General features: G+C 39.5%; 1 protein-coding gene across 1 annotated transcript in view; it reads right to left on the bottom strand.

The window, feature by feature from the left end:
• RASGEF1B (RasGEF domain family member 1B) overlaps positions 1 to 22467 on the bottom strand; it is a gene marked incomplete at both ends in the record, with an annotated part of 591784 nt that overhangs the window by 5741 nt on the left and 563576 nt on the right. Inside the window, 9 exons of the mRNA XM_084232971.1 lie at positions 1074 to 1169; positions 2257 to 2336; positions 4087 to 4189; positions 4293 to 4388; positions 6011 to 6085; positions 6712 to 6924; positions 13393 to 13530; positions 13862 to 13984; positions 15549 to 15731. Coding sequence (XP_084089097.1) covers positions 1074 to 1169; positions 2257 to 2336; positions 4087 to 4189; positions 4293 to 4388; positions 6011 to 6085; positions 6712 to 6924; positions 13393 to 13530; positions 13862 to 13984; positions 15549 to 15731 — 1107 coding nt within the window. The remainder of the gene's footprint in view (positions 1 to 1073; positions 1170 to 2256; positions 2337 to 4086; positions 4190 to 4292; positions 4389 to 6010; positions 6086 to 6711; positions 6925 to 13392; positions 13531 to 13861; positions 13985 to 15548; positions 15732 to 22467) is intronic.

The following is a 22467-nucleotide window of genomic DNA, read 5'->3' as shown; positions in this document are numbered from 1 at the left end:
GGCCAGGGAGATATCCACATGGCGCAGTAGACCTCTCCTCTCTTGCCTGCTGCTCCCCTCAGCAGTGTATTTCAGTAGATCTGCCTGTTCTGCTCCCCACTCTGTCTCTGGTGAATCCTCTCACCCCCCACACCTTTGGCCTGTACCCCAGCTCTTACATGCAGAAATAAATAAATCTTAAAAAAAAAAGTTGATGTACTTATAACAGTTCTCAAATATTATAAAAAATGATATTTTATATTTTCTGAGACCCAATTTAGTATTTTGAAAGGGGGAAGAGGGGTCCTTTTGCATTTGTTTTTATTTTAGATAATTACAGGCAAAGCTTTTTGGGAGGGAAGTTAGTAAGCTACCCTGAAATGAATTTTTTACTCTCATTTTCTGTTATTTGTTGAAGATATTATTTAAGATAAAGGTAAACAGAATCGAAGCAGGAATTTTCACCAAGCACTCTACATCAGTCTTTTTACTATAACCAAGTATTTACTTCTCAAATTACATGATCTTCAAATGTCAGCTTATCTTTCCTGATAAGCTGTGTAAGGATGTAGAATATTGAAATGTGCCAAGAAAGGACCCTCAAAAATCAGAATTTTGGTCAATCCAAGATAAGCATTAAATTGTTCAAGGGTAGGACAGACTGAGAAAGGATCATTAATTTCTTAGGCATTATCCTGCAACTTTCTCTACCACCCACATATACAATTAGCAACAGCAGACCTAATGCTGCAGCAACTAACCTACTTTCTGAAAATAAATGACTTAACCATGGGAGGCAAGCTTACCCTTTTAAGAGAAATGATTACATTAGCTACCTTGTGTGGAGTTTAAATGTCTATTTTCCATTAAATCCAACTAGTCACTAATATTTTTAATTATCTTAACATAGAATTCAATTTACTTCTTAAAATATAACTCATTTAAATAATTCAGTATTAACATATATTTGCAAAGTTTTATATCTTTCCCAATCCAAGTGCAACCCTCCGTTAGCTCTCCCCTTCCCTATGTGGCAGATGACAAAACTTCCCCAGTGTATCAGCTTAGATCTGAAGAGGTAAAAGAGCACGTACCTTCTCCCTGCTACTATGAGCAGTTAAAGACCTTTGTGCTGCCCCACGAAGAGCTGTTCGATAGTTATAGAAATTGCTAGAAGGGTCCATTTGATGCTAAGGACAAAAGACAGGAGAGTATATTTAGTTCTCTTACCTGCAGGAAATTTACTAGATCATGCTTTTAACTCTACATAAAAATATGTAAGTTAGGAATTCATTAGGGCTCTTCTGACATAGCCTTGTCTCTCTGTCTCTCTGTCTCTCTCTGTCTCTCTCTCTCTCTCACACACACACACACACACAAACACACACACATGCGCGCGCGCACACACACAGAGGCATGAAGCACATAAGAATACAAATGTCTTCTTTCCTGAGGTTTGGTTGATTTATAAAGATGACATCAACTTTGATAATATTAAACCTAGACTGAATTCTTTCCTGGTTAACTATTGAGATTAGACATAAAATTGATAACGAAGAGTCAAATTCCTGCCCAAGAAAAATATCCTGGTTTTGTTTGAAAGTCAATGGGCCAGTTGCTGGTTAGCCATGTACAGTGATCCGCCACTTTTAGTGAAGGTATTCTTTGCACTTGGTAACAAGTTATTCACAAATAATTAAAATATATGATCTTCTCAGAAGGAAGAGAAACTTGTTACATGATATGAAAATAAAGCATCATGGAACACACACAATGATAATTCCCAATTTGGAGTGAAACTTAGGCAATCACACTTCCTAAGTTTCTTATCTCCACAGACGAACACACCAAAAATCAACACACCAAAGCGATAATGACATGAATATGATTTAAACACAAATACCATTATTGCAGAGGAAGGATTATTATTATTATTTTCATAGATGAGCTAAATTTGTTAAAATGATGATACATGATGATTTTTGGGGAGTGGGGAACCCTTCCCATGAAGTCAGTAGGCCCACATTGCCAGAGAACTTTCAGGATTCAAGTTCCATCCTGGAATATAATGTAATGTGACTGACAGGTCATCCTTTCTCCTATCAACGAACCCTAAATGGACACCTCTCACTATAAAAGCACTAGCCACAACCTGATTTATCCGCCTCTTCAGATTCTAATCCCTTTTGTTTCCCTGGACCTGTAGGGAGAGATGAACTTCCTTCTCTGTGGTACTATCATTAGATGAAGAGGATAGAAAAAATTAACTTCACATACCTCAAGAACATCAAACTTGGCAGTCTTCACTTTGGCCCAAGTTTTTTTTAGCCGAGAGACTGGGCTCATATTCATGCCAGCTTCCATTTTAAAATGGTGCGAGGGGAAGGAAGGGGAGAAAAAAAGTTGAAATAGAGCAATAAGATGAGTCATTCTAACTTATATTCCTAAGTGTTCACTGAGCATAATTAATTTTATAAAAATCTGCCAAACTCTTTTCCAAAAGTACCATTTTACTCTCCCATAATAATGTCCTAGCATCCACTTACTCCATGTCCTCACCAATATTTGGATCAACCAGACTTTTTCAGTTCAGTGATTCCAGTGTATGAAATAGAATTTCACTGTCATCTTAAATGACATTTCATTGATAACTACAATGATGTGGAAAATCGTTTCATATAGTTATTATTTATTTGTGTTTATTTGTGTATTTCTTGAAGTATCTCTTCAACTATTTTGCCTTTTCTTTCGATTTGCCTTCTTATTCATTTGTAGTGTCTTTTTTTTTTTAATAGATTTGGCTCTTTATAGACTCTTTGTTAGCTACATGTATTAGAAATACTTTCTTCCATGATATGGCTTGCCTTGACAATTTCTTAATGGGATAAGAGGAAAATTAAGTTATCTTGTATTACCTAGGCTGTGGACCTTTCGAGTTCTTATTTACATGATCTTTCTGATATTGTTCATATGTGGAATATAAAGAAACAAAGAACAGACAAAACAAATCCTTGAAATCTGACTGTAGACTTGAGGCTACCAGAAGGATATGGTGAGGAGTGGGTTGGGAGCAAATCAGGGAGTGGCCTAATGGACTCTAGTGGAGGATTACTGGGCTTTGGTGATGGGGCTGCGGTGACAATATGCATTTGTAGAGATGTGACTCTATATCCCTATAACATATATAGTGTTGTAAACCAACATTACTTCAATAAACATAATAAAATAAAAATATCTTCTGTTCACTATTTTCATGAAGGGTGCCAGATAAAGAGCTGACAATGGCTAGTAATTTTATGATGTGAATAAAAAATGGAATAAAGAATTAGTGGGGGGGACAAGAATTTATTAGGATCAAAATTAATGAATTAAATTTGGTGGATTCTCTGCTTCAAATTGACCCTGTCTAAAAGCCAGGAAATATTCAAATATTTACTAAGTACCTACAATGTGTGTAATAGTCATATAATTTGTTATATAAATTAGGACCTTTTTAGCTGAAAGAGTCATTATAATTCTGGCAAGACAACAAAATATAAATTGGGAAAAACAAGACACAGTGCTACCCCATGCCCTATGTTGGAAACATACAGTCACTGTCATTAAAATCCCCAAAATATGGAGGAGGGGGGAAGTTTGTTTACTAGGGCAAGAAAGTTTGGAGTGATAAGTACTTGGAACATGGGCAGTCAGAAAATATTCCCATTTCTCAGGCCACTCTCCTGGCTGCACTGATGGAATCATATCACTTAGCATCATAGCATATGTGATACACAAGCTTCCTTCTTTTTAAAAATCCTTAATTTAGAGAAATATCGCACTTATTAGCTTTTATAGGTACATACTTATATCTCACTTATGAGCTTTCACAGATATTCTGATGAGGATAAACTGACTAAATATATCCATAAACTCTTGAATACTTCAAAAATACTATCTATAGTTGTACTCATTTGGATATTTAAAGCATTCTGAAGATTTTCAAATCATTTAGGATGAAAATATACATTTTTTTCATTAACAAAATGGTACTACTTGTACATTCAGTGGATACATGTCATAGGATCTATAAAAATAAAGGACATGCAGCTTCCAAAAAACACTCACAGATTATTGCCATCAAAGAATTAAAGTTGCCAATGTTAAAACACTCGCGAGCTACGTCAATGAAATACTCAATCATTCTTGCCCGGTGCTTCTTCTTTACAGGCTGCACAGAGAAAGAGAAAATAGGACAATATAGAACAGACACATGTAAAATAAGTTACTAAAAAATAACACTGAGAACCAAGAGACAGAGAAAAGTTTCTCACCATGCAAATTTCTGTAGCAACCAAGTAGCTAAGGCGATTAAACCATTCCACATAAGCCTCTAAATTCCGTGTTTTCTTCCGTTCACTGTAACAATTCTACAGAGAAAGCAAAATGAGCAGATGTGTTAGAAAACAAAAAGAGTTTATGGGCTCTCATTTTTTGACATGCACAGGCCTTTTTTCCTCAATTTATTGATTAGGAAAGTTTTGCTGGAAGGGGGAGGCGAGGGGAGGAGATTCACTAACATTCTTGACTCTCTTTACATAAGTATCAAGATCTATTAGTATAGTTGAGGAATGCCCTATAGGCTAGAAATCACTCTGATGCATTCATGATGGCCTTTCCTCCCAGGAAACTAAATTATTGTAGGTCAGGTCTATCCTCAGCAGCACAATTCAGAGAATGGGTTTTGGTAGCATCCTGAAATAATTTTGACCAATTAATGGGGTGTGAACTTTAATTGCTATCAACACAGAAAGGAGTTGAGAATGCAGGAGACTAGAAAATTTGCTTCTAAAATTTCAAAATTTCTTTTATACTTGAGTCTAGGACAAATTTTGGAACATGATGTGGCAAGAAACTAAGTATCCTCCAAGGTAGATAAACAGAAGTCTACACCAGCATGGGCTTCTAGCAGGGCAAAGTGACACTACACAAAGTCAAAGGAGCTCAGCTCATCTTGGAGTTCAAGGACGAGCTTCAACAGGTTAATTATACCCCTCTTTCCTTCCTTTCAAAAGAAACAGACAAACAAAAATGTTTAACAGCCTTCTATTGCAAAACCTAATTTTCACTTCCTGTACTGAGGGAAATTATTCTAAGGCCGGAAAACAGCTGCTGTCCCTACTCCCAAAGAGGCGTTTTCATTATTGGGTGATGCAGTGTTTGCCCAACAATTCAAAAACACTTCGACAGGTCACACAAGAGGGAAACAATTTGTTTATGTATGTACATTGATTTTACAGCCCCTGCCCAGTTTTACCTTCTTTACATGGCTTCGCTCAGGCAATAAACATGTCAAGAAGCATTTACCTTAAAACAAGAGGCAAAGGGCCTCCCTGGTGGCACAGGAGTTAAAGACATAGTGCTATCAAGCTGTCGCCAGCCACTGCAAAATGAGTTCGATCCCCGGCCAGGGAGCCAACCCACATGGCGCAGCAGATCTCGACTGCCTTGCCCTCTGCTTCCCTTAGCAGTGTATTTCAGCACATCTGCCTGTTCTGCTCCCCACTCTGTCTCTGGTGAATCCTCTCACTGATTACCTCTGGCCTACACCCCTATTCCTGTATGCATAAATAAATCTTTTTTTAAAAAACCAAGAGTGCTATGCTCAAGCACTTGGTGTGCAGTCCTCCTGTCTTCATGGCCTCTGTTGTTACTGAATCAAGAGCAGAGCATTGTCTGATAGTTTCTTTCTGACTTAATCTGCTAAAACCATTATGCTCCTACAGCCATCACAAATGCTTACATCTACTTGCTTAGTAAATTTCCCAATAAGGAGGAAGAAGAGGCTAAACATTGATAAGGTAAGAATCCTATAAAGGCACATGGAGACTTAGCTCAAGAACAATTGCTATGAAACAGATATGGTTAATAGGAAAAAACTTTTCTGATTTTAAAATCTAGAACAAAACAGTCCTATTTCTGTCCCTTGTGCATGGCAGACTAAGGAATTCCACTTCCAGTGTTAGGGTTAACTTCTGCATAGACTGATTACCTTGTCATTGTCCAAAGGGTCCTTCTGCACAAATGCCTGAACAAATTCTTCTGGCCCAATATAATTGAGCCTCTCCTGTAATACAAACCCAGCAGGTCAACAATATTAAAGAGAATGAGAAGACATGAACTGCCAATGCCATGGGCTTTGACACTACCCCATTTTTTTTTTGTGGGACCCTCACCGGCAGCCGGCAGCCAGGGAGCAAACCGGTGCTGCAGAGGCTACAGGCAGTCTCGCAGCCCAGTGCTCAACCGCTGTGCCACCAGGGGAGGCCCGACACTACCCCCATTTTTAATGCAGCTTGTAAAGTGAACCCTTAACCTTTAACCAAAATACAGTTATTATTTTAAAAATCTGAACAAAATAAAATAAAATAAAAGTCTGAACAGAAGCAATTTTCAGCTTGTGTCAATGTTCCACTAGACAGTAGGAGACTAAGCAATTAATGGGAATACTAATTAGAGGAGGAACATGTAGAAGGTCAATAAACTCTATGTCAGTCTTCCTTAGTACTTATTTTAAAGTGAATTCCCAGAATAGCTAAAGCATTCATAAACTCAAATTTCTAAACAAAACATCTCCCAGCTATTGCATATATTTTCCCATTTGGATTATTTTAACCTCTTCTATGACATTACTACTGACAAACACACTGATTGCCAAGTCTTGGGGGTAAAGTATAGGATTATCTGACTTACCAGTTCTATATGTGTCAGTTGTTGGGCCAAAGTGTAAGGATCACTGCAAACAGTGATAATGTCCCTTTGTATTGACTGTGGCTTGGTCTTGAGGACTGTGAGTCGATCCGTGGATGTGGAGCTGATTTTGGCCAGGAATTCCTCATACTGGCTGAGGGTAGTAAGTTTGTGGATCAAATTCTGGATCATCTGATGGGCATTCTTCCTATATGTCTGCCAGGGAACAGCACATCAATTTTCACCACTAAGCGAGCTCAGAAAGTGTGCACTAAAATGATTTTACTTTGATGTTGGAGAAGCATTTTTAGTTCAGGGCAGTTATAGGCAGTTTCAGCCTAGCTATAATGGTTTAAAAGACACCTGTGCAAAAGATGTCTCATCAGACCTGTAAGATTTTCTCAGGCTGTTCTTGACAGTAAAATTCAGACTGGGCGAAGAAAGCACCAAATAACATTTAGATTTGATCTTGGGGGAATCCAATGCAATAAGTACCACATTCAACTAAATATCCTAGGCTGGCACAGGAATGCACCAGTTTACTTTGGAAAGTTAAATGGCATTAAGCCAGGGCCTCCTATCCTAGTACTTTTACTTCTCAATTTCCCACTCTTGTTATTCTCAGTCTCATGAGTCTTGGGCATGGACAGCTACCAGACGGAAATGCACCATCACCTCCCATTCACCCACCAACCCAACTGATGCAACTGACTTCCAAAAATAACACTGGCTACCATGAGGAAACCACTGCCACTTGGCTAATGTCTGTTTCTTTTGTATTCTTGGGTCAGTGGCTCATGTTCCTGATCAAATTCTGCTATGTGGCAATTCTGCCTGGAATGCTACTACCAGCTATTGTTTGCTATTGTACTGTGCTACAACCACAACACGACAACCACAACACTTAGGAAACATTAATTTTAAAAAGAAATTAACTGTATTATAAATGTCAAATTCCTGACTCTGAAAATACTTGTTAAGCAATGAAATAACTTTACAAACAATCAATCCTTTGAGTACCATTATCATGATTTAAGTTACAGGATTCCCTTATTCTTTCTTTTGTAATCAAATTGCCAAACAAACCACAAATATCCTTGTAGGGAATGAGAGTGCCTGTTATTAGAGAAAGGCACCAGGCTGATTCAACTAACATGGTTCTTAGGTTAAGTGCTCTGATGGAGGACAAGTCTGGTGATTTTATATGCAGAAGGTTGAAGCTTCACTTTTTAATTTGGCCCTTTTTGAAAGGTAAATCATTTTCTGAGATTAATTGTCTAAAAATTAAGTGGCTAAAAACTATATTTCTTACAGAAGCAACTTTGTTTATCAGAGAATATTACAGAAAACTCAAAGGAATAGCTATTTGCTGAAGAAAATGGTGAATACATCTGGTCACTTCTCACACAGTCAAGCAGGAAAGCACAACACAGCCTCCTTTTCCTCTGCTCTACTTGGCGAATGCATATTCCATTGATTTCTTTAAACTAGTCCATTATATGACCTTATTTTTTTCTCTCTCTACATTCACAGACCACCCAAAAATCACTAAAGGAATACCTAAGTGTTTTTAAAAAATGAAACTTACACAAACCTATCCTCCACACAGCATTAAGACTATCCTCTTCAGAAGATGCTATCTTTCTTATAATATGCTTGTCACTCAAGGTGAATGCCTTTTTCTTTGGAATTCAGTGCAGCTCAAGACTACGTTGAGGGCTATTTTAAGTCCCTGTCCTTACTTTCCTTGCCTCTCCTACTTTCATAATCTTAAGTCACATTTAGTCTTTTCACTTAAAATAGTTTCTTCAGACTTCTACACCCAATGTCATAATAAATACCTTATATGAGAGATGCTACTTCTAAAAATTGTGCAAACATTTCCCAGTGTATTATTCATGATAGTTAATAAACACCTCTGGAAGATACTTTAGTTGCAGTACATACCGGCCAGCGTGCAGAATACACTTAAGAAAGCTTAAGTGTCATAATGACTAAAGCCTCTGTGTCAGAGTAACCCACGAATGTCATTCTCACTACTATGAAACAGCCTAGTGTGGATAGAAGTCTATTCTATGGTAAGTCCTTCTGGAAAAAAAACTGAATTTTCTGTATAAAAAGTATACTTGTTTCCAACAGAATAATTTTTAAAAAGATAAAATAGGTCCACTTCTATTATTGGACTTCTGTGTGGTAGCTGAAGGAGGATACATCTCCCTGCACTGACAGGAAGAGATTCCTCACACATGATAGAGTGAAAAAAACAGAATGAATAGGTACACACACACACACACACACACTCTCACACGAACTGTACATGCAACTTCTATGGATGGGTTATATATGTATGAATACATAGATATTGAAGACAAACCCCTGGAAGGACACACATAAAACTCACAAAAGGCATTGCTTTTAAAAACAGAATCAGAACTAATTGAAGTTTTAAGTGCTTTGTGTGAATTATTTTTTAATTTTCAAAAATGTGAAGTGCTCTTATATTACCTGGTTTATTAAAAAAGAAAAAAAACTGTTAAAACTTTCCCACAAAATGGGATTTCTTAGATCCAGTAAAAATGCACAACATTTAAACAAGTTTTCTTCACTCAGAAAAGCTATAAACAACTCATTTTAAATTATCACCCATTAGCCTATGTCTCAAGATCTCTTCTGCATGTGATATCATTCCTACCTTCTGCCCCTGCCCCCACGCACTTCCTCAGGATGCTCAGAGAAAAAACACTTGTCAGAAATGACCACCCAGCTCAAGTCACTACCTGGGGCACCAGCTGAGAATGAGTGTACCAGCCCAGTAAGCAGCTAAACATGGCAGCCGGCAGCTTGGGTGTCTCCTACTGAGATGCAAGACTAGATTCGTCTGAGGTGCAGTCTGGGGATCTTCATGGAACTACTACTCAAGTGATTCTGCTAAGCAGCAGTATGCATAGCACCATGGTCTGCTAGTTTATCTGCCAAAGCGTCCTTATTCTACAGTTTAAACGGGCATTTTAGGGAAGAGGCAGTTGAGGGGTCAGTTAGTCATACAAACAGACAGCAAATCTAAGGGGGAAATGTGCATAATAGGGTATAGGGAGAAAACTACCCAAATAATGTGTGTGTGTCTGTGTGTGTGTCTGTGTGTGTGAGAGAGAGAGAGAGAGAGAGAAATATATGTAAGTGTGATCTCTTAAAAGTTTTCTGCTGCATTTGATCCCACTTGAGAAGCCAAGCTTCTTGTTGTTAAGCATGCTTCCTCACTGAGTCATGAATTACTAAATATGCACTTAGTCTTTTTTATAACTTCAAATGCCAGTGGCAGTAATTACCTAGCAAATAAAGATAGAAGTTCTTATTATAAAGACCAGTCCCTTAAGGAAAAGAAAATTGCGTTCTACCCACTACAGTCATTTGTCATATAATTCAATCATTAGTTTCATTTCATGTTTCTTGCAGGCAAGTCCTAATAAACCACTTCATTTTGGGCAGTTCCCCAGGAGGGAAACACATTAAGCCAAGTTATGTTGAACTATCCTAGCAGATTCAGAAGAACTAAGCTAAATTATATAGAGGGCACACCTGGATTCACTGACTGCCAAAAAAAAAAAGAAATCCCTGAAGTCCTCAGCAAGAAGCAACAAGCCCACACTCCTTCCTGTGGAGGGAAATAATTTTTCCATGGAGGGAAATTTTTTTTCTTAGTCCAGTAATTGATTGATTGACTCATTCATTCATCAAATAATATTCAGAGCCAGGCACTGAGCTAGAAGTTAAGGATGTTATGGTGAGCAAAGGGGGCCCGCCATAGTGTCTACTGGGGCAAAACAAGAAATAAAAAAGCAAGCAATTACTAGTCACAGGGTGCTATGAAGGAAATACTGGTGAAAGCCTATAACCGGGGGATTGGGTCATGGCTGGGGTAGGGAGGGAAGATCTCTCAAGGGAGAGGCACATAAGCACATGACAGATTAGGAGGCTGTTAAGTGAAGAGCTGTAAGGGATACGAACACAGGGCAGTCACCTGATGAGGAAGGAGCAGAGTACTGAGAGAAATCGCCAATCACTCAGATCAATCGGCTGCCATCAACTCAATGCTGGACAGAAGAGTCAGAGAAATAACACTCCACAGTGAAACCACGCTAATCAGGCGGGTGACATCTCCCCACTCAACCTCTAGGTTAATCGATCTGGATAAACCTGGCTTATCTACCCATCTCTTTTCATGCCCAAAAACAAATACTCAAGGATTTGTTATTAGCACAGGAGTGCTGATAAGCAGTCTGTTCAGGGCCTCCCCTGGTGGCACAGGTGGTTGAGCGCCACGCTGTGAAGCTGTCTGCAGCCTCTGCAGCGCCAGTTCGATCCAGGCCGGCCGGGGAGGTCCCACATGATGTGGCAGACCTTGCCTGTCGCACCCGCTGCTTCCCTCAGGAGTGTATTTCGTCAGTCGGCCTATTCTGTTCCCCGCTCTGTCTCTGGTGAATCCTCTCACCCTCCCGCACATTTGGCCTATACCCCGGTTCTTGTATAAATCAATAAATAAATCTTTAAAAAAAAAAAAGAAGAAGCCTGTTCAGAAGGTGTCTAACCCTGTGGGCAACCCATGGAACCCTTGAATAACTTGATCTTGCTTTTTTTAAAAAAGGCAGACCCTATCTGGCCAACACAAAAGCAATCTCCCTCTCTGACTCACAAGCCAAGAAACATCAAAGATGATCCATTTGGCATTTTCAAAACACTAACATTTTTTTAAAATATGTTTAAGGTGATCCTTTCAAAAGGGACTAAGTCACCCTATCTTTAAAAAGGCAATAGACGAAAGGTGAGATGAGTGTATATAAAATTAAGGACCTGAACAGAATTTCACTGAAATGAAACACTGACCAACTCAAGAGTTCAACCTTCAAATAAGAAAAGTCCTTATGTTGCCACTAATCTCTTCAGCAGATTGTCATAAACCAAGGTCACTGAGCCAGTTAAGATGCTACCAGGCACCCATCAGCTCACCCATCTCTAAGATTTACAACAAGACTGCACTGTGATGCTTAACTTTTGCCTTTGTGATGGAGGGACCTACCAACAGGTACCTTGCTAAAACCTGTTACCTACAAAATTACAAAATGATTATAACAGTCAGAACTTGCAAAATGACTCAGGAAATGACCCATTCAGCTTTATAGGAATGGCTGTCTAGAGCAGGAGGGGTCAATATAATGTCAGAAGGGAACAGTAAAAAGGCTTTTCATGTGTAGAACATAATGTGGGAAACCAAGTACAAATTTTTCAAAGGCTAATTTTATGTAATTTTAGTCTGATTTTTATTTAAGTTGGGGAAAATGGCATGCAAATATATTCACAGAAGCAGAGAGGGGAGTATCTTGTTACATGATCTTTAGAGCACATCCCTGAAATAATGACTTCTCAAGGAAGGTTATTCATGATGGGAAACTGCATTTTAAGATGAATGAACAAGATATCATTGTAAGTGCCAAATGCTTTGTTATCTTTCTCTAGGTGAAAATGTTGTATCCCTGTCTAAGCAACTTATTCCCAGAAGCTCACCAGTAACACAAGATACTACAAAGACATCCTTGCCCAACAAGCCTCGACACAGAATACCAGCCCTCCAGGCCTGCTTCAAAGAAGATAACTTTGAATTTGTCACAGCTAGTTAGCACTTATCAAAGGCTCAATTGAGGGAAGTGATATTTGTGAAAGTTTATCAAAGAGACTTGCCTTCCATCTCCACCTATTTTAGGTGCTAACCTTGACTCAACTTCCAGGCACCAGAAGACTTGGATCATTTTCTCTTTGTTTTCTCCTTTCTCAAAGAATTACCTTTGCTAATTTACATATTAGTCTTATGGCCTCAGCTTTTCTCAAGTAGCATTTGTCATGAACACTATACAGTGCAATTGCCATGAGGTCATTCTACACCCTGCTCTACAAAGACCCTCAAAAGAATGTTATGGAAATTTTCATTTAGTTTAATGCCCTGAAGAATCAGTATGCTTTCTTTATTCTGAAAGTGAAAATTATGTAACAACATGCATTTCCCTTTTACCTGGAGCTCATTCATATCCCTGCATTCCCGCCTCTCAACATTAGCATATTTGCTTTTTCCTTTCCACAGTCCAGTTCATCTATTTCTATTTATGATCGATTACATACTACTTATTATTTTTTAAATGTTAATGTGTTTATTTTATACCTATTAGTGTTTACATCTATCCATATATTTATTACCTAGCTAGCTATGTTCTATTGCAGTGAATGATTAATTCATTCAAATAATATTCAGAGCCAGGCACTGAGCTCAGAGCAAAGAGGACACAGCATAGAGTCTACTGGGGTGAAATAAGAAAGAAAAAAACTTTTGAAAGGAAACTTTTGGAAAGGAAAAAGGCACAAGTAAAATTAAAGCAACCTTGCAACATGAATCCTGTGCATGAATTGACATGAACTTACCCCCATATCAATCATATAAAACTCCAGATCATATCTCTTTGAAGTGGGATTGTATAATCATCCCCATTTGACATACCAAACAGACCAATATACTATGTTGAAGACTTGCCCAAAGGCAAAATAGAAAGAAAGCAGAGATTCTGCTGTGTACTTCAGACCCTTTCCCACTAAGTCTACGCCTGGGAATTCAAGTGGTTGTGCTAAATCCAAGTTACCAACCTCCTCGCCACTGGCTATTCGGTGAGCCAGATCTTTCAAGTTTCTCATCATTCTTTCATCCCGAAAATCATACGGAAATGTTTCTGTCCATTCTGTCAGGAGTTGAAGGATTTTGGGGGCAATTTTTCTTATCTGGCTCTAGGAAGAAAAAGCAAATCCAACTTAGTGGTATCTGTCACATAAACTATATCAAATAAATAAAATAATAAACTTCGAGGGCAGCTTTGGGGATTGAAGAAGGGTCCCCCTCCCTGAAGCTAATGCCCTGTGCCATCAACCGAAGGCAGGATCTAGGAATCTTTCATGGCATCAGAATTATGCTGTGATCTTTATACCATTCCCAATTCCCTGTGCATAGCCACCATACCGTTTATGCACTCTTACCTGGGAAGCCAACTTTACAAGTCTAAGCCGTAGAAGGACCATATGTAATAGAAAAACTAAAGTGAAATTCAAAATGTAGCATTACCTTATCACTGTTAGGATCACTAATCCTCTGGTGTTCAACACATAAGTGGCAGACTTTGGCCATTAGCTCGTAGGGATGCATAAATAACCGAGAACTGAGTAGGAAGGTAAATATGTATGTCCTCTGGGGTAAGAGACAAAAAAAATCATCATGGTTAGATTCTCTCTAAAATTACAATCTCCTCTGCATCTTATTTCATTGAGTTCTCTTGATTCAAAAGTGATATCTATTACTAAAAAAAAAAAAAACAAAATACTCATTGCAAGATGGATTTCTCCTCTACCTCCTAATGTATCTTTTCCCTTAAGCCATACTAAAAATAACAGAAGTACAAGGATAAGTTTAGCTCCCAAAATTATTCACAGCACATTTTCACATCCATCCTCTGGGAGCCAGGATCCTAGAACAATAACTCATTCTAGTAAAGAAGAATGAAATTCAGCCCAGAGAGATAAATCTAACTTAAACATACCACCCATACAGAACCTTGTTCTGTGTCCAAATATTATGGTAACTCAATGGAAACCACACAAACACCCAACCCACATCAGCTCAAGAATTCCCCAGTGTGTCCAGCGAGGCACACTGGAATGTTTGTGTGTTTGTGTCAAAACATTCAAAGGCAGGCTTTCAAGTCATCTATTTACTTGCTCAAAGCCGAAGCAATTTGATAAAACACAATATCACTCTATATACTTTTCTTTAACCTCACTGTTTCCCAAGAAGCCAGTAATGAAGTAGTGCTTATTTGTCATAATAGTTTCAGACTCCCAATGAAAAGAGAAATTCCATGGGTCACCCTCCCCACCCTAGGCGTATTTAGTGGCTCATAAACACTTATGGGGTTGAACAAGGGGTTCATTTTACTGTTGGTTACAAGTTTTCCCTGTGTGGAAGCATATTTGAAAATGCCAAGCAACAAATCACACAGAGAGATAACTCAGTAAGAAACATGATGGGGAACTATGGTGGCAAGCACAAACTACCTTGTACACTAAGGTCTTTATTTATAAAAACATGGATCTACAGTCTAGATATTTTAATGAAATCTTTTACACAACCAGCTGCTTCATAACAGGGGCCACTGTGCAGGAAGGAAGGGAAAGAAGCATAACTTGCCCCAGAAAAAATTCTCCTTTACCCTCATGGAATTGCTATCAAGAATGAGAAAATTTAAATTAATTTCAACAGTATTATCAACACAAATGTTGGTTATCAAGCATAAGCAAACATGCCATCTAAGAGCCAATCTATAAAGAATTGCATATGGAATATAAATCTTGCTCTGTTTCTATGTATTTCCCTGACATTTCTCAGCATAGTGGTGCTCTTGAAAACAAAAAAAGGTAATAGACATTCTGGGAGCATCCAGTACTCTCTGGCATTACTCTCGAAGGACCCAAGTATACATATGCATGAATCAAGCAGATACTTCACTCAAACGGTATCTGACTGCCTCTAAGGTGCTGCCTACCTGGAGACAAATTGCTATGCAGACATCAACCAAAATTGAAATCATACTTAGGTTCAATGTGATCTCAGAACACTCAATAATCAGTGTGCAATTTCTTATTAGCAAAATTTTTGCACCCCAGATGGAAATCTATCGTATCTAGGGTCCCTGCCTACTACATCATCATTTCTGCTAAATATTGAAGATGGATTTCAGTGCAACAAGAACACCTACATCCGGATAGTAATCCACATTAGGTACTAAGTGCTGGATGAGTGCTTCCAGGGATCCAGAGAGGAGGTTGTTGTCATGGTAATACAATCCTCCACAGCTGTCCTCCGCAGACTGATAAAGGTTTCGGTTGTAACCACTGCTGTCAAACATTGCTGAAAAGGGAGGAGTCTGAGGCATGCTTTCCTAAAATAAATTAAAAAAGAGAGAGAGAAAACAAAATGTCAGCAATATGCAGTTCAAACACAAAAGTAAACTTTGATAAGTACCAAGCTTTAATAGTAATGAGGAAAAAGGGCCTCCCTAGCGGAGCAAGGGGTCAAGCACCGCACTGTGAAGCAATCCACAGCCTCTGCAGAACAAGTTCCATCCCCGGCTGGCCAGGAAGAATCCCACATGGCACAGTAGACCTCTCCTGTCTCACCTGCTGCTCCCCTCAGCAGTGCATTTCAGTCAGTCTGCCTGTTCTGTTCTCCACTCTGTCTCTGGTGAATCCTCTCACCCCCTGCATCTCTGGCCTGTACCCCAGCTCTTGTATGCATAAATAAATAAGTCTTTAAAAAAATAGTAATGAGGGAAAAGGCAATAAAAAAAGGTTAGTTTCTGATACAATATGAATCCATCAAGAACGAAATTGCTCTTTGAGTAGCACATGTACACCTACTTTTGAGAAACCATCTCATTCAACTAAATATCATAAAATGCTCAGATGTAAGGATCCAATCTGGACTTCAAGTCAAGCCCCTGGCTGTCATATTTTGATATCATTCCTTCACATTTGGTTGTGAAAGAGGGTAGGTAGGTAGAAGAACTGGGCTTTGAATTGCTTTATCCCACTGAGTCCAGTATTATTTGAAGGTAGAAATGAGGAAGTTTTCAAAGTGGTGGAGAAGAATTAGGTAACACTTAAAAAATATCCAACTAGCACTTGGCATATTAGAAGATAGCCAAAATGGAAGTTGTAAAAAAATGAAATAGTAAAATGGCCTAGAATTAAAATCCATAGTGAGTGTGTGAGTGTGTGTGTGTGTGCACATGAGTATGTATACAAATGGACACACACATCAGGAGATTTAATGCTGGTTTCTCAACTTTCCCTGGAAGATCGGATGCTATTGATCATCACCCCTTTGCATCAAATTCTTTTGGGGGTGTGGGGGCTCTATAAAGCCTCAGTTCTCAGTCAACATGCAGGTTGAGACAGCATCTAACTTAGGGAACAAGGAGCACTGTGAGCATCCTCTCCATTTGTGTACTTGGCAGCTCATGCAGCCCTTGTCCGGGGTACTCAGTAGAAGCCAGAGGCTATTAAATTAGGACTTGGGTTCCTTGGGACAGAGCACCAGGCTCTGAAAACAGGCTCCTGGTTTCTGGCAGGTTTGGACAATGGAGGCATTCAGAAGCTGCCCATATGGAGGGGCACAGAAGGCTACAATGGGGTAGCCAAACTGCAGGCCTGGACCGAGGGACAGAGTGTGTGGAGATTGCAGGAGGACACAACCTGGGCTAATCCTTCCTTTCAAGATGCCAAGAGAGATTTACATCCAAACAAGGGGGGTGGGTATGGAGCCCTCCTTGGAGGCACATACGTCACTGCAGGCACATCTGTTCCTGCTCCAGCTACCAGGCCATAGCACCATAAAGTGTGAGTGGGCCTCGGCAGGGGGTGGTCAGGCAGGGTGGAGTGATGGGAAAAAAATGACATCCATTACAAGGTCCACCTGACAGGTGGAACTGACATTCAGGGAGGGGAGCAGCAAGAAAGAGAAATTGAAATAAAGCTTCAGCTCTATGTATTTCGTCCATCCAGAAACACTGCTGAGTGGAAATTTAAAAGACTCCATGAAAAAAGAGCCACAGATGAAAAGAAAGTGATTCCTGAGAATGGCTCAATCTGGGAGATCTGTCACAGTCAGGGTCCCCATGGCTGTGGCTCATGCTCAGCGGGACATGGTCATAAGGTCAAAGAATCTGGAACAACAAGATATAAGTGTTTAGTGCGTAAGACCTCACGCATAGGAATCACAGGGAATTAAATGACTCAGTGTTCACATTTTATAAGGCAATGGACAAAGCATGTTCCTGATCTCTTCAAATTCCAGTTTTCTATGTACATGTTTCTTGCATGTATAACCTACGCAAACAGGCTGTCCTTGCTGGGAAGGAGATTAATGACCTTCTACCCTTGCCCTGAGAAACTCAAAATGAACACAGGCTGGGAGGTCTAGACCTGAGGTGAGAAACACCTAAAAGTTGCTTTGGGACACCCCGGAAAGCACTGTGCCTCTGGGTCTGGTGGCTGTCCCTGGTTTCAAGCTCTGGCTGGTTAAAAATCGCCCTTCCCTGAATAGGGTAGAGAGTGAGAAGAACTCACTACATCATGCCCTTGGAGGTTTTTTTTTTTTCTCCTGTTAAGACCATGGATTTTTCTCTGATTTCTCATTGCTACTGAAATGAGCAATCCTGATAAAGTACTTCTAGAAGATGGTTGTCCAGGATTTGGAAATTTGATAAAATCAAAAAATGTTAAAAGCTCAAGGGATCACAGAAATCACCTGGTCAGGACTTTAAAAACAGATTTCCTTTCACATTCCAACTTCAGTCAATTTGAAGCAGTTTGTAGAGGTGTGAGGATAAGTGAGGAGAATTCAAAGGCTACAACTGAGAGGGAATGAGTGTTCTCCATGATTAGCAATGACTGCAAGACAGGAGTCTGGAGCCCACATGCATCAACTCTGGGCTGATCTCCTTGTTTACAAACCTCCCAGGGGAAGCGAAATGACCAGGACAGGGTTATACAGCGATGAGACCACAGCACCAAGTGAACCCAGTGGAACCACCTGAATTTTGCGCCCCTGTGGCTAATTCACAGTAAGTCCTGGGCCACAGAATGCTCACCAGCCACTCACAGTCCTCTTTCCAAGAATCAGCAACAAAAGTCACCAAGCAGTAGTACTTATTCACCCCATGAAGAGAAAAAGGACTCAGAGTTAATGAAATCCTAATCTGGTCCTTAATAGCAACAAACACTTCAGAAAGTCACTCCTCCCACCCCTACAAACATACCAAGTATGTTTGTTATTTGGGAAATGACTGCTTACCCCAATCCTGCTTACCCCTTCTAAAATTCCAAATGATAACATAACTACCAATTTTCTTTTCAGCAAAGCCCTTAAAGCACTATGAGAGGGATGGAAAAAGGCTTTTGGATTGTCCCCAGAAACGTATCACTCACAGGATTGCTTTGCGAAGGTGCAAAAGAGCAACACTTAAAAAACCCTTCTTACCAGCCTCCAAAAGGAAAGACTGGAAACAGCAATGGAAACCAAATGGAAGTAGTTAATTCGGGCCTTAGCTTATTATATGTAAAACTCAAATTTAATAAGAGTTATGTCACAGATTGTTTTCTGCCTTCCACTGATTTAATTTCCCTGAAGCACCTTGCTGAATGTGTATACAGCCACAACCAATTGCTGAGATTCAAGTCACCCCCAGAGACTCCAAACCCTAATTTATGCACCATGATCTTACTTGTCTGTCTTGCATATACTCAAACAACCTCTTTCCAACTTCTCTCTCTTCTTTAATTATACATTCTTTTATGATGGAGCCCAGCATGCTGGACAAGGTCTCTATATTCCAGTCCTTTACTTCTCTGCATCCTCACTCAAGTCCCTGACTTGAGAAAAGCCTAGAAGCATATGTGGTAGGTTCTGAGAAAGCCAGCACTCCTGTTTAAGGTTTACTGCCTATGAATGCCTGTTTTGAATGCTGCTATACCTTTTGACAGGCATTCTCACTGTTTTGACTGCTTAGGGAAATCAGGTTCAGGAGAACTGTAATAACTCCCTTGCAGTTACACAATGGACAAGGGATAGAGAGGGCAGGATTCCAAACCTAAGTCTCCAGAATGCAGACTCAGAAGTTATTATACTACATCATGTAAAACTGCAGTGGTTCTTTGTGACATTCTAATGTCTAGCCAGAAGCTGAGAGGCCTATCAGTGTGTCCCAAACTTTAGAGTATTCGAATTCATAGATTTTTGCATGTACTACATTCATTCTTACACCAAAGATATATTAATGCCACGAAATACTCTTATTAAAAAAGCAGCCATCAACAGTAGTAGTTAAGCTCCTGAGCTCTGTAATCAAAGTACAGTCCCATCTAGGCAGAGGCAATTGTTTATATTTTAGTGAGATTGAGGTGTACTCATAAAGGGTAGCGGGATAAGAAAACACATTAATTGACCGTCTTTTTTTCTATAATATACAAAGGAATAGAGCACCTTAATGGTGGACGGCACTTCAGAGTCAATGAAATACAGAAATATTTGCTTGTATATAAGTACTTTATAATTTTCTAGAAAAAAGTTCTGAGACAAATGACCTAAAATAGATCATGGGTCACCGTGATCATCATCATTTCTAAGCCCTGATAAAAGCCAGTCTCGCCATTTGCTGGAAAGATCAACTACCTTGTGTAATAGATGCATTTGGTAAACAAAGGGAAAGGTCAGCAAAATGTTACAGAAAGTACTGTTTGTAAAGTGTATTTTTACATACCTACAAAATAAACACAGTGGCTCTATTCTTGCAAATATTTTCCCTTTTATTGCCCACATAAAGAATGACTTTTTCAGCACTACTCAGATTTGATGTCCAGGTCTTCAGTTCGAGAATTGAAAAGTGAAGCTCAGAAGATTAAATATTGGCTTGTTTCTTAAGAAAACCCATAAAGGGTGGCACAGGAGTTAAAGGCTCAGTGCTATCAAGCTATCCCCAGCCACTGTGGCATGAATTTGATTCCCGGTCAGGGAGCTAACCCACATGGTGCAGCAGACCTCTCCTGTCTGACCCACTGCTCCCCTCAGCAGTGTATTTCAGTACATCTGCTGTGCTCCCCACTCTGTCTCTGGTGAATCCTCTCACCTCCCGTACCTATGGCCTATAGCCCAGTTCTTGTATGTATAAATAAGTAAAAATAAATCTTCAAAAAAAAAAAAAGAAAGAGAAACTATACAATATCCAAGTATTGGATATGAGAACTCCAATAAGTATTTCTTCCCGGGCAATCAGTTGCTAATGATTAAGTCTAGGAATCATTTAATGGTTTTCTTACTGGAAGAAGGGCTAAAGTGTGAGGCTATTCCTCTCCCAAAGCTTCTTTTCATTTGTTTATCTCAGTCAGTTCTGGTTTCCTCTGATCTGTGGGTTCTGCTCTTCTGATTGGTACAGCACTCACAACGATGGGCTCCCATAAACTTCCAATGTCTTGCTCACTACCCTTGGCAGCATCACTTTAGAACTAACTTCTCCACTCTCTGCAATGATTCATTTCTACAGATTTTGCCCAACCCAATATACCTACCTATGTGGTCATATTTACCAAATATCTTGTTTACAAAAAACTGACTCTTTAATGCTGTGTGACAGCATTAAGTTAAATGTTGGCATTAATTCACGGTTAAGTCAAACTTCAAAGAAAGTAATCCCTTTGGGGAGGAGATTTATATGAAACACCGGAAAAAGCAGCTGACTTTATTCCCATCACTACCAACAGGACAGAGGCACAAGGCAGGTTAACTCACAGGCAATCCTCACCTTACAAAGTTTCTTTTGGAGCCAGTTTCAAAAACAGCACATAATTTATCCGGCCAGTGGCTCTAACTTTTTAAGGAGATCACAAGCTTTTCCCCATATCACTTTCAGAGAGCTATACCCACAAGTTTGCACAAACTTTCAAGGAGTAAAGACTCTATGAAATCACACGGACTGGCTATAGAATCTAAATTTTATCTACTCTTCCACAAAGAAGGAAAATACCATGATTCTGAGGGAAATCTTGTCTCACACCTTCAAGAGTGACTCCCTAGAATTCAAGGAGTACTTGCATTTTTAGGTAGTACTAATCAAATGGATTTAGAGAGTTTTTAAAATGAGGCTGCTTTGGGTTTGGGTAGATACTGAAATAGGCTTTTCCCTTAAACTGAGGCAGCACTTGGGGATGGGGAGGAGGCAATGAAACCATGGGGGACAGATTTTGGTTTTTAAAACAGCGAACCATGCCTAAAGAAAGCTAAGCATACAGGTTACAGGTCTTTTCTGGAAAACTTCCCAAAGGGAAGTTTAAAGATATAGTCAACTCAGGTATACAAGATAAATATACTTTCTTAAAATTAATTTGGTTAGCCGAAAAGTTGGCTGACAGAAAAGACAGCTTATAGGGGCAGCTAATTCAGGCACAAAGATATATCATGTCCTTCCAGGACCCTGAAAAAATTCAGCCTGACATTGATCCAGCAGCAAGGAAGCCAGCTCTGGGTGATTTAAGGGATGAATGGATTTGAAAGGCATGCCTAATGGTTTCAAACCCACTAAAGCATCAGATGAAAAGCTGCCTTTTTCTAAACAGTGTTTGAATTAGCAACCGCTTTTGCACAATGTTATTTATGATGAGGCAGGTGCATCAGGAGAAGGTGGTTTCAGGTGACAATTCGAATTGGAAAAGAAGTTGAGAAGATGGGTGGAGGAGCAAAATCAGAAGCTATCCTTCAACCTCTGCCTCAGGTGCTGTGTAAATCTCTGAAAGAATGTCAGTTCAGCACTTCTTTTACACTAAAGAGAATGAGATAGAAAAGGTAAGAGTGAAAGAAAACTAAGTGTTTTCTTTTTCAATCCCTATTTCATCAGGGTGCTTCGGTGCAGCATTTAACAAATCCATTATCTGTACACAGATCGCTATCATTTAGCGTCACTTAAAATGCTAGGCATGTATCCCAATTAAAAAAGCAAACCTGCTGAGGTAGAGGAGGGCCTCTCTATCACAGCTGAACTTTGAAAGCATGTTTGTTTAGTGAGGAGAGGCTCTGTAAGTACTGGAATTACTGGTCCCCCCCACCTAGATTCCAAAGAACTTTGC

The sequence above is a fragment of the Talpa europaea genome, assembly GCF_964194135.1.
Source record: "Talpa europaea genome assembly, chromosome: 5".
Classification (NCBI taxonomy): domain Eukaryota; kingdom Metazoa; phylum Chordata; class Mammalia; order Eulipotyphla; family Talpidae; genus Talpa; species Talpa europaea.
The sequence above is the reverse complement of the archived record's forward strand: the minus strand, read 5'-3'. Positions and strand labels throughout refer to the sequence as shown.